Genomic DNA, 12,835 nt, shown 5'->3' with positions numbered 1-12,835 from the left:
TTGCCTATTTTGGTTCTGTGTCCTTACTAGATACAGTGTATATGGTTACTGAATATTTTCCCTAGTCCGCAGGCTATATTTTCATTCTGCTGTTTCTTTTGCCATATGTGCTTCTGAAGACTCCATTCTTGAGACCCAGTGGCAGTCTAAGTATTAAGAGTTTTCAAAGGAAATCTAGTTCCCAGTAGACAAATCTAATGTGTCAGGTTTTGTAGTTCAGCTTCTAGTTTTCCTTCCACTATTCCATGTGCTAGCCTCTAATTCCTATTCCTCAGTCATATAATTGTTTTTCAAGCCAGTTGAGTATTCCACCTGTATGGAAGAAAGTGAAGAATATTTATGTGTTCTAATGTTGAATTTATAAGAATAAAAATGTTCTATTTAAAAAAAATAATCTGATTACCTAGAAATTACATCATTATTCTCTTGAAAAGGTAAACTAGGCTGGTACTGTCAAAACAGAATAAACAGAGTAGGGAGGCTTAAGCATCATGAATTTGTGTCTCACATTTCAGGAGGTTAGGACTCCAAGGTCAAGGTGTTGGCTGGCTTAGTTTCTCCTGCAGCTCTTCACGGCTTACAGATGGCTCACCCTCCTCCTCACCATATCCTTCATGGCCTTCCCTTCATGCTCCGATATCCATGGTTTCTCTCCTTCTTATAAGATACTACTAGTCATTAAATTAAAGCGCTCATCTTATACCCTTATTTAATTTCAGTTACCTCCTCAAGTGGTATCTAAAAACCATCATGTTGGGGGAAAAATAAAAGTAACTTAAAAGTAAATACACACCATTGACATTGCAGGTTAGGGCTTCACCATAGGGATCTGGGAAGAGCATATTCTGTGCGTAACACCTATGTTACTGCATATTTTCAAGTATTTTAAAACTATAATAATTCTAAGAAGCTATACTATTTCATAAAGTAAATAGTTCTGAAAGATGTCCTTTGCCTCATATTTTGAAAGTTTACTATTTGTTTTTCTTCTTTTATCTTTTCTCAAATAGAAATGTGAGGGAGAGGGCTGGGGAGATAGTTCAACAGGATAAGTGCTTGCCTGGCAAGCGCAGGGTCCTGAGTTCAATCCCCTGTACCGCAAAAAAAAAAAAAAAAGAAATGTGAAGGAGAAATCTTTAAGATTGCTTAAATTTGGTAGACTAAGTTGATCATTTTTGCTGTTCATATGTATCCTGGGAATTTCTAATATTATAAATTTTATGTTTTCTATAATATATTTGTAGTTGTATGTTTAAGTCAAGTGAAATACATGGAATAGCCATCTTGTTCTTGAAACACTCTATAAGGTTACTTTCTAAACATAGAATGAAAGTTTGTGTTTATTTTCTACTTCAACACAGGCCAAACAGCTGCGAGAGCACTACATGAGCAAGTGTAATTCGGAAGTAGCTGAAGCCCAGCAAGCTTTGCAGCCCGTGCAGCAAACTATACGTGAGCTCCAAAGGAAAGTATGTCCCTCAAGTGCGGTGTTTCTCACTGTGTTTATCTCCAGATAGCATTTTGCTTGTCTTCTGTGTGGGGGATGTCTTACTTACTTTCTCATCATGGAGACAATATCTGACACCTATAGCTTATAGGAAAAAAGTTCTATTGTAGCTCGCAGTTAGACTGATCAGCCAGACCAGGACAACGTGGCATGGCAGAAGGGCATACCAGAGGAAAGCTGATCATGTTGTGGTGGACCAGGAAGCAAAGAAAGAAGGGAGGAGCCAGGAGGAGAGATATGCATGGAACCAGTTACTACCACCTAACAGTCAGCTAGCTGTAGCACCTCCATATTCCCTTCCTCCTCCAGAAACCGCACCTCTGAAACATGAGGCTCTTAGGAGACATTCTCAGTCTAAACCACACATCCCCACCCTGGCCCCCAAAGATTCCTGTGCATCCCATATGCAGAATGAATTTGGTTCATCTCTAGAAATCACCAAAGTCTCAACAGTTTCAAGAATGCTGAGAAGTCCAAGTCCAAAGTCTCCCTTAGCTGTGAGGCCCTGTTTTAAAAAAAAAAAGAGTTGCATACTGCTACCAACATTGAATGGCAAAGAGTAAGCATTTCCATTCCAAAAAAAGATTAGAAACCAATGGGACCAAAGCAGGTGGGGGCAAACATTAAATCCCATGGTTCATGTTCAGTACCTGGGGCAAAGAAGTGAGTTCCAAACAGGATAGGCAACCCCACCTCTGTGGCAATACCCCCACCTGTGTAATGGAAACCTTATGACTTCTCTCTTGAGCTGACTTTTCTCACTGCTTATAACCTTAGACAGTCCCCATCCCTAGCTTCTCCAGCTTCCACCGTACTTCTTGATTTTACCTCAACTTCCCACACTGCCTCTCAAGAGGCACACTGTAGCCTGCTAGGCTTTCTTCTGAAGTCTAGGTGGAAGCCTCCTTAACTAACACCCTTGTCTTCATTACTCTTCTCTTGTTGCTGGGACAAATACCCGACTCTCAAAATTGGGGAAGGAAAGGTTAATTTAGCTCACAGTTACTGGAGGTTTCAGTCCATACTTGGCTGGCTCCAAGGCAGAGTGGCACATGGCAGAAAACAACCTTTCTGCAAAGAACAGAGCCAAAGGAGCAGCAGCAGTTCAGGCAGCTAGCTAGCCTTTCTCCCCTCCTTATATTGTAATGCACAGTATCTACCCCAGGGCATTCACACCCATAATCCCACCATTGGATCAAGAATCACTCATGGTGCTGGGGATTTGGCTGAGCAGTAGAATGCTTGCCTAGCAAGCTGGAAGCCCTGGGTTCGGTCCTCGGCACCAAAAGCAAAAAATTAAAGAATCAAACACAAACTCCAGAAGCCGCCCATGACTGCGTGAGGCTTTGGGGAGATAACCAGACACACCCATAACACCCATAGCACTTGTATTCTGCATGCCTGCAAAGTCGGCACCAAGGGGATGTTGCCAAGGCTACAGTCACCTCAAGCAGCCACTGGCTCCCTACATACCTGGACGGTTGGACTCAAGAAAACATTTCTGCACTTGGCCTGGAAAGAGCAAAGTGCCCGAGGGCTCACTTCAAAACAGTCTTTCACTTTTGTGGAACAAAGAGCAGGGCCTTTCAGTTTCTCAGGTGCCCTCAACACAGCTTTCCTATTTGTCCATCTCAAAATATGTGGCTTCTTTTTCTCTTTTCAGCAGCCTCATTCTCCGTGAAAATATTCCGGACCTGAGTTTCACTGAACCTTCCTTTCTGGTGAAACTCAAGATCTTTCTTTGGTTTCTGACTGCAAATCTCACTGAAAGCAGCAAGCAGTAGTGCTAGAGTCTGAACAACAGACTGCCCTGAAATTTCCTCCACCAGATGAATCAGACCACTGCCCTTAATCCCAGTCTGCTGCAGAGTATAGTGCATGAGCAAAAATGGAGACCTACTGTCTGCTAGGGTCCAAATGCAGCGGAATCCTTGTTTCTGACAGAAACCTCTGAAGTCTTGTTTTACTGTCTGCATTTTTATCAGCATTCAAAATTTTTCATCAAGCCCAGCTGACAGCATTCTAGGGCTTCTTGAGCCTGTATCTCCAAAGCTTCTCAAACTCTTCCTATAAACCAGAGGCTTCCAAGCCACATGCTCATGTAACAGACACAATATCCCCCTTCCAGTGTCACAATCTGTCCTTAGCTACTTTTTGTTAGTAAGACATGTATTACCAGACAGCACAACTTTGAGAAATCAAGGTGTATTTTGGTTTGTGGTTTCAGTGGATGGCTGTCTGCATCCAAGGCAGAGAAGCCTAGCAGAGAAAAGTTGCTCCTGCCATGGGAGCCAGAAAGCAGAGGGTGAAGGGAGGAGGCAGAGAAGGCACTAAACCCTTCCTAGTTGTCTTTCCCGAGACTCACCCCCCAGCCAGGCCTGACTCCCAGCAGTGAGCTGCAGCACCCACTTGCCTCAGAAGACCTTGCCTCAGAGCTGCATGTGCTCAGAGGCAAGGTCTTCTGTAGAAAAGGGTCCCTTTTCTACAGAAGACCTTGCCTCTGAGCACATGCAGCTCTGAGGGATATTCTCAACTTAGATCATAGCAAGAAGAAACTTGGACTTTCTAGTTTACCTAGGGATTCCTAACGCATGAGACACTGTAATTCAAGGTTATAGTTAGCTTTCTTTTTGGTTACTCTAGAAGCATAAATAAACTTTTTGAAGTTTTGACTTCTTTATGCTTATTTCTTTATAGTCAGTTATCTTGGAGAAAGTAGGCCTTAACAACCTTCTTTATATATACTTCCAAAATCTTTTAGGGTGCTGAAACATTAGAACTAAAAATTACTATTTTTCTTACAAACCATGTACCATTTATGCTTTAGAAAAATTATCCTTTATGATACTAAAAGCGAAGTCTTAAGGAGCCGGTTACACAAATACACTCTTTTAAAACCTTAAATCAGTAGCTCTACATGCTCCTAATTCATCAGTTATCATTTAGCGATATAATTTTGGTAGTTACTATAATAGACTCTAGTTCATCTAACCAAAGATCAGAAGGAAGGCTATTTTTATGCTGAGGAGACCTGTCATTTTTTCACATAGACAATGAGTACTGTATTTTTATTTTGATTGCTTAATACTTTCATTAAACATATGCATTACAATACATTTTCATTTATCCCAGTTCATTGAAAAATGTTTTTTTCTCTTTATGTCTGCAAAAGAGATACTCATGCAGTGTACACAGACTTGTGTACATGTGTCTCTGCTCTGTTTACAATCCCTTGGAGAATAGCAGTTGTTGTTTACTTTGAATTTTTGTCACAACCCTTCCCAGTGATGGAAACATTGATCACCTGTTACCTTTCACAGATTCGTTCTAATTCTCCTTGGTGGCTGAATGTAATCCACAGAGCAATAGAATTTTCTAAAGATGAGGAACTTGTTCAGCGAGTACGAAATGAAATAACCAGCAACTACAAGCAACAGACTGACAAGCTTTCTATGTCAGAGAAGTAAGAAAATAATATAATGAAAAAATTGAATAATCACCCCAAGTATTTAGATCATTTTGTATCAGGAGGTACAGTTAAGTATTGGGCTATATAATGGTTATGGGTTTTATCTTTGTGAAAACCACATTTCAAACAAAAATATTAGATACAAGTCTAAAAGGTAGGTCCTGGTTTCCATGTAATGTACCAGCCATTTTAAAATGTCTCTTTTTAGAACCTTTTAAAATCTTTTTAAAGTATTTTCTTTATTGGAGTTACATAAAGCCAACTTCAAGCACAAATTGAAGTAGACTTTTTCTTTGATATAAGATGTCATGGTTTCCATGTGGGATCTGTTCTCTGGAAGCTAAGCATAGTTGTCCCAAAGGCCCCGTCTTAAATCAGAATTATGTTCTTACCCCCTGTCCTTCTTCTCACCAACCCTTAGCATTCCCCAAGGTCCTCAGAGGCAAGTTGGTCTGTTGCTCTGGAAGTGGAAATGGTGAATAATTTTTCCCGAAGGACACATTAACTCCTTATCAGAAGTGCCCTAAGTGGCTGAGCCTGAAGAAGTGCCTGCCTAGGATGGGGAAGTGGGTGTTGTAGCAGAACACTTCGTGGTAGATAGCACATAAACCATGCTCAAAAACCCAAATGGGTGCACCCATAAATTTTCTTCCCAGCTCTTTCACCCACTGTTGATCAGAATGGTTAAGAGCACTATCTGGAGGATCAGGAGTGTAGCTCAGAAGTTCTTAATATGTACAAGGCCCTGGGCTCAATCCTCCCCCAGAAAACAAATTTTTAAAAAGTACTATATGGGGCTTTATCTTGTAACTTTGTCACGTAATTTTTAAAATAATTTTGTAACCCAGAACACCTTAATTTTTTCCATAATTTTTTCCACAATAATAATTCACAGACATCTTGGGCATACTTGGCAAAGTGCCTGCTATATGGTAAATGCTTAATTAGAATGTAGGGCTGGCCAGATAGCTCAGTGGACTAAAACACCTGCTTAGGCAGAGCGCAGGGGCTGGGGTTGATCCCCAACACCACAAGCCGTGGTGGCCCAGGCCTGTAACCCTGTGCTTGGGAAGCTGAAAACAGGAGGATCACTACAGATCTCATCTATGTAGTGAGACCCTATAAACCCTGCACTAAATACACTTAAAAAGAGAAAAGAATTGTAAGTCTCACCTGTAATCTCACTCAGCATTTTGGGAGGCTAAGGCAGGAGATTCACAAGTTTGAGCATTGCTGACAACTTAGTGATTTAGGAAGGTCTAGTCTCGAAATAAAAAATTTTTAAATGTTTGGAAATGTAATTTACCATGAAGGCCATGGGTTCAACCCCAGTGCTGAAAAAATCAAAAGCAAACCTTAATCAGAAATTAATATTTTTTATGATGTTGATTGACTGTTTTTTTTTCTTCCAATTTTGTCTTTATTTTCCTATAGTCATGTTTTTGTATGCTGCAAGAATGTCAAGAGGGACATCTGCAGGCATTGACCTTTAAACAAAAAAATGCAGAAATCCTGACCTTACACAGACAGTTGAGACAGAAACATATTTGGCACACATTTTCTGATCCTATCTTCTAATAGCTGCCCCAGAGTTGCCAAGGTGCCCTTAGCCACACTTCTGAGGGAAACGCCCAAGTATGGCTAGGAAAATGTACAGCGCTATTTCTTTTGACACTTTCCTTGGCAACCATGTTCTGAATTTGAGAAAATTGATCTAATCTTTTCTTTACGTTGTGTGTGTGCTGGTCATGGGAATCAGGTTTCATGACTGCAGAGGTCTTCAGTTCTTACTTACAACACAAATGGATGAGCTCAATAAATTCCAGAAGCTAGTAAGAGAAGCTGTCAAAAACCTAGAGAAGCCTCCATCTCGTAATGTTATTGAATCTGCAACAATGTGCCACCTCCGGCCAGCCAGACTGCCTCTCAACTGGTATGTTGAAGATACGCCATCATCCCATTAAGCTATAATGGCATGTATAAAATAGTTTTTCAGTTTAATTCAGACAAATAGAAAATGTGTTATCGATAATAAAAACAACTGACTAAAAAAACCATGTCATGTATTTTCTAAAATAGATACCTCTTTAAACATAAAATGTATGCTTTTGAAGTTGTTTGATTGCTTGTGTGTTTATAAATGTTCCCTGATAATCTCTTTCAGCTGTGTCTTCTGTAAGGCTGATGAATTGTTCACAGAGTACGAGTCAAAGCTCTTTTCTAATACGTAAGTTTTCCTTTTGATTGTTACCCATCAGGAAAATGAAACATCTTATGAGAGTTAGTATTTGATTATAAGACTGTTTTCCTTTATTGTATTTTTTCTTTTATTAAATAAGTTCAGGAGCGAAGAAGATAGCTCAGTAGACTAAGCGCCTGCTTAGGCAAGCACAGGGATGAGGGTTCGATACCCCACACCTGCCGTGCCAGCCCTGCCCTGGGTGTGTCAAGCAGCCACTGGGACCAGGCGTGGTGGTGCACACCTGTAATCTAGAGCTGGGGAGACTGAGACAGGAGGATCACTATGCGTCCGAGCTGAATAGTGAGGCCCTGCTCCAAATACATAAAATTAAAAAATAAGTAAATGTATTAATTCAGGAAACTTACAGTTAACATGGTCAGCTTTACCTATGCAGAAGTTTCCCCTAAATGCTTATGTCATATAGGGATATATAACTAACTGAGGAATAGTTAAGAAGATCCTGGGTTCTGGAGTCGATATATAAACTCAGATCCTAGCTCATTATTATGAATGAATTGCTTTTCTAACCTCAGCATCCTAATTTATGAAATACTATTTTTTCATTATGTTTTTTTCATTTTAAATAAGTATGATAAAATACTGTTTAGTAGAGTCCTGAGTAGCAAGTATGCTATATAAGTTTGAATACCTTTTCTTAGTGGAGTCTGTGTCCTTCCATGGGGATTAAACTAGTGAGTGCGGATAGTTGTGGCGCTGGCAAAACTACGTCTGCTTACGAACATGGAAATTTAAAAGAGGCTAAATTCTATCTCCCACCCCTTAAAAAAAAAGGGAGCTTGCGTTGTACTTTTATTTTTTTTTTCTTGTCTCTTGTTTTCTTTTATTACCTTTCTTTTTTAAACAAACATTTACTTTAAAGAGAGTATAGCAATAATTGATAGGACCTTAGAAGCAGTACTCATTTAGAAGACCAAAATGACAGATATTTCAAGCATGATTTTAGTATTACACATTGCTATCCTCAGTGTAGTTGCTTAGTTCACAGATATCAGCATATAGAGTTAGTCAGGGTGAGAGTTCTACCCATTACCTGCCATTTTCAAAAAGCTGATGGAGATTCTTAGAACCATTGCCTTAATCATCTTAAAATGTATGGTTTTGCCCTGGCCATATTTCCTAACTTTTCTCCTTTCTCTCTCTTCATTGTTTAATCCTTAAGTTCTCACTTTCCATTTAACTGTATTATACCTTCAATTTTTATTTCTTCTTTTGAGTTCTTACACTAGGGAGATGGCATTGTACTTTTAGATTGTAGTGTAGCTCTCTTTTTTCTTGTGTTTGTTTGATGTGTTTTGGGGCACAGCTAGTGATATGCTGATTTTTGTTTTAATTCTCAAGTGAAAGATCTTGGCTATCCCAGATTTCTGTCAAGAAACACTGAAGGGGCCGGGGAGGTAGCTCAGTAGAATAAGCGCTTGCCTGGCAAGTGCAAGGGCTTGAGTTCAATCCCTAGTTCTCCAAAAAAGAAAAAAGAAAAAGAAAAAGAAACACTGAATAAATTATGATGCTTCCAGCATTTTCAGAGTTGTTATTTTTCCAGACATGGAGATACATAATCTTGTAGACGTGACGCTGAAGGCTATTGAAAAGTTGCTCACTTGTTTCCTACTCATTCTGCCAGTATCATTCATTTCCAGTACTTGCCACCTGTTGTTGGCACAGTCATCACTGCTGTCATGCTCTGGTACGTTTTCAGAGTCAAAGGCCAGACTGCAATATTTGAGGAGATGATAGAAGATGAAGAAGGCCTGGTGGATGATCGAGTTCCCACCACCACCCGGGGGCTGTGGGCAATAAGCGAGACAGAGCGATCCATGAAAGCAATCCTGTCATTTGCACGATCACACAGATTAGATACTGAATTCATAGAGGAAGGCAGTGCTTCAATGGAACTCTTCGAAGCATGGAAAAAGGAGTATAAGGTACAGTGGCATAGGACTTCCCATGTTAAAACTCTGGTCCACGTTAATTTTGAGCTGCTGCTTTCTTTTTTTTCTCTTTAATTTTTCTAAGTCTGCTGGTACAGATTTGAAGTCTCATAATTTCTTTCCCTAAATGTTATTCAAATAAAGGATAATAAATGGATATTTAAATTCTGTTTATTAAGTTACTAAAAGCAAATCTTTTATTAAATGAAAAGTTCTATGAACACTTTTGTCTAGCTGTAAAGGTATTTCATTCTGTTCTTTTCTGGATCTTACATTGCTGTTCTATGAAACTAGAGTACAGTTTTGTTTCTTGTTCGTTTTTGTTTTGCTTCTGCTCATGAATAATGACCAGATGTTAGCATAAACCTTGAAAGTCAGGGAACATAAATATTTCTCAAGCTACAAGGCTGGAAACTATTCCAGTGATGAGAACACAAAATGGCCTTTTATGTTAAACTAATAATTCCATTGCATTTAGGCTCTGTTCTTGAGATTATAGTATTTATGAATTTTGAATTCTTTGAATAATTATATTCTTTTAATCTAAAGTTCTTAAAATGAGATAAAAGCTTTTGTTCAGAATGAAAATAAATGTTGTCTTACATATCAGTACATTCATTTAATAAACTGGGAAATGACACTTGTAGAGTCAAAATCATCAGTTCATATTTTTTACTTGTAATTCGCTATTACAGAGTCAAAGCTCAGAGCTGGGACCTAAGCACCTGCCTGGTCAGTGCAAGGTCCCGAGTTCGATCTCCAGTACCACATGCCTGTAATCCCAGCACTGGGGAGGCTGAAACAGGAGGATCACTATGAGTTCAAACTGCATAGTGAGACCCTGTATCAAAATAAAATAATAAAAATTCAAAGCACATTCATAGTTACAGTGAGCTATAAAAGAGGACAGTATTATAGATGGTGTCCAGTGACCTTTGGAGTCTTCATTTGGGCCCATTTTGACTATATCCCATGTGTCCAGAGGAGAGCTCACCATGTGCCCACCTGTATCTTTGTGCATTTTCTTTCGTAATTCTGCAAACTAAGGTCTTTCACAGAAAATCAAACAAATGAGCTATTGCTATGTATACTGACCTCAGCATATGCTAGTGAAGAAAGCAGGTCAAAATGTTTATACTGATATAATTTTAGAAATGTATATATGACCAGCTAATGAAGGACACATATTATAGTATTACACTTGAAAATGTAAAATGATAAAGCATAAGTAATGGCTGCCCCATCATCTGGCAGAAAATTGTATTGAAGGAAATACATATGAGGAAAAATGGTGATACAACTAAGGCTTTCCAAGGAATTTGTTTTATTCTCTGAAATTACATGGATGATATTGAGTTGTATATTTTAATATTCTCTTATTTTATATATATATATATATATATATATATATATATATTATTGTGAATATGTTAAATATGTTATAGTAAAATATTTTTTAAAATAAAACAGAGAAAAGGCCAGGGAGGTAGCTCAGCAGCATGGCACCTGCCTGGCAGGCGCAAGCTTATGAGTTTAATTTCTGGTACCCCCCAATAAATAAGTAATGCAGAGATTCTATCAATCTAGTGAGGCTTTTATTTGATCTTATCAAGAAAGCTTGTGAGTGCTCTGTGCGAAAAAAGCTAAAGAGGTGTGGTCCGTGGAAATTGTTCATGCCCACTGCCATATGTTGCTGAGGCACACATCTTTTGTCCTCCTTCAGTGGCTTCACGAGTACTGGATGACACTGAGGAATCGCGTGTCTGCTGTCGATGAACTTGCAATGGCTACAGAACGACTAAGAGTGCGGCACCCTAAGGAACCGAAGCCCACCCCACCCGTTCATCATATCATTGAACCCCACGAGGTAAACTGCAAGTGCAGGACAGGAAAGGGCATGGCAAGTTGGCGTCGCAAAAAACTGCAAGGTCCGCAGAAGAGGTAGAGTCAGGGCCATGCTCCCTTCTATTAAGTACGCTCTTAATAACTCCTAGCAGTGTGAGCCAGCGCGCATTGGCTTTATAGGTCAAAAGTGGTCAAAGGTAAGGCAAGGTCGTATCTAATTCATGTTTAGTAGCCACTACGTTGGTAGAGTTTATTTCTCTGCAGGTTGCACATCTTTTAGCACCTTCTGTCAGATCCTCTAGGTATTTTTGGTCATTTATTAGACATATTTTATATTACCTTAGCTTTATTAGAACTAGAAAAATTTTCCTCAAGAATAAATAAAACTTTTTCTTTTACTGTGATCTTTTTCTTGCTATTTATAGATACTTGCAATTTAGCTTCTAGTAAATCCCACTTTCTACTGTAGGATTACATCAACCTTTTCTATTCCACATTAAAAGTTTTTTTTTGTAATTTTATCCTGTGTTTAACGCTTTAAATCTTTTTCTTTTTTATAAAAGTTGGATAGTTATACTTTAGAAAGCCTTTAAAATATTCATATGATCACAGTTAAATATAAATTCTCAGTAAGTTTTTCTTTAAAAGCAGATTTCACATTTGATTCTTAAAACTGGAGAGAGAGAGAGAAAAAAAAGAAAAGGTATTTCTATTGCTTGAATCCTCCTTTCTGCTGGATTCTACCAGGGAAGAAGAGAAAGAAAGGCAGGGATAGTCTGATAAAATCACTTTGGTGGAAACAGCCTGTCATTTACTTATGTTTCATCCGCTCTATATAGAATTTGCACTGATTTTTAGCCAGTTTTAGGTGTATAATGCTTCCTTTTGAAAGAAACTCTATACTAAATTTTATCATACATTTCAAATGCTAGTTTTAATATGTAAGTGAATTTTCAGCCATTTTTCTGATTTGTAATAGTTTTTTACTTTTATCTTAGGTAGAACAGAATCGTATAAAACTACTAAATGATAAAGCCGTTGCTACATCACAGCTTCAGAAGAAACTTGGGCAGCTGCTTTACCTAACTAATTTGGAAAAGGTATTGTTTTTAAAATATGCTGTCTTTCCAGTACTGTTCTATCATAATATTACCATACTAATGACTTCTTCCATTTAAAATACTATTCCTGTAATTAATAGTACAGGTTTTTAAAAAGTTGCTCTTTTGTTTGTATTAATTATGAGTCCAAAAACTAACTTTAACATAGCTTCGTAAATCACAAAGCTATATATAGAAATTATAATTTACACAGATGATATAAAAAAACAGTGTATAGTAAACAGACTATAGTTCAAAATCTAAAATAGAAATATTCCAACCTACATCTAGGTGAAAATTGCATTATATGACATACAGATGAATTCATACATACATAATACATATTTTTCCAGTTTGTTCTTTGGAAATTTGAAATGTCCCAAAGCTGATAAATCAGAAGGAATAGGAATAAAAAGTAAAGTTCAATATTTTAATGTAATTTGCCATACTTTTTATGTGTTGTGATCCAAGTATTGTATAACATATTAGTGATTTGATAGATTGTTGATAAAAACTCCCATTTTCTGCAAGAATTAGGACTTGGTTGGCAGAGCATCTTATCAGAACAGGTAATTACATAGAGGCGTTTTCATTTAATATTGTTATAGTGGAATGACATCTTTGAAATGCTAAAAGAAAACCTGCCTGTCTCGATTTCTATATTTAGAGAACATAGCCTGAAAAAACAATAAATAAATAAATTGAAATGTTTTCAGATAAGCT

At 38.1% G+C, this 12,835-nt stretch overlaps 1 protein-coding gene across 3 annotated transcripts in view; it reads left to right on the top strand.

The window, feature by feature from the left end:
- The window catches only part of Shprh (SNF2 histone linker PHD RING helicase), a 76,090-nt gene that overhangs the window by 37,855 nt on the left and 25,400 nt on the right, over nt 1-12,835 (top strand). For all 3 annotated transcript variants that reach the window (XM_004628556.2, XM_023712208.1, XM_023712209.1), the window contains exons 17-23: nt 1,362-1,469; nt 4,828-4,970; nt 6,736-6,909; nt 7,141-7,203; nt 8,936-9,161; nt 10,891-11,034; nt 12,011-12,112. In XM_004628556.2, the coding sequence (XP_004628613.1) occupies nt 1,362-1,469; nt 4,828-4,970; nt 6,736-6,909; nt 7,141-7,203; nt 8,936-9,161; nt 10,891-11,034; nt 12,011-12,112 (960 nt within the window). The remainder of the gene's footprint in view (nt 1-1,361; nt 1,470-4,827; nt 4,971-6,735; nt 6,910-7,140; nt 7,204-8,935; nt 9,162-10,890; nt 11,035-12,010; nt 12,113-12,835) is intronic.

This window comes from Octodon degus, unplaced genomic scaffold, assembly GCF_000260255.1.
Source record: "Octodon degus isolate 3935 unplaced genomic scaffold, OctDeg1.0 scaffold00024, whole genome shotgun sequence".
Lineage (NCBI taxonomy): Eukaryota > Metazoa > Chordata > Mammalia > Rodentia > Octodontidae > Octodon > Octodon degus.
The sequence above is the reverse complement of the archived record's forward strand: the minus strand, read 5'-3'. Positions and strand labels throughout refer to the sequence as shown.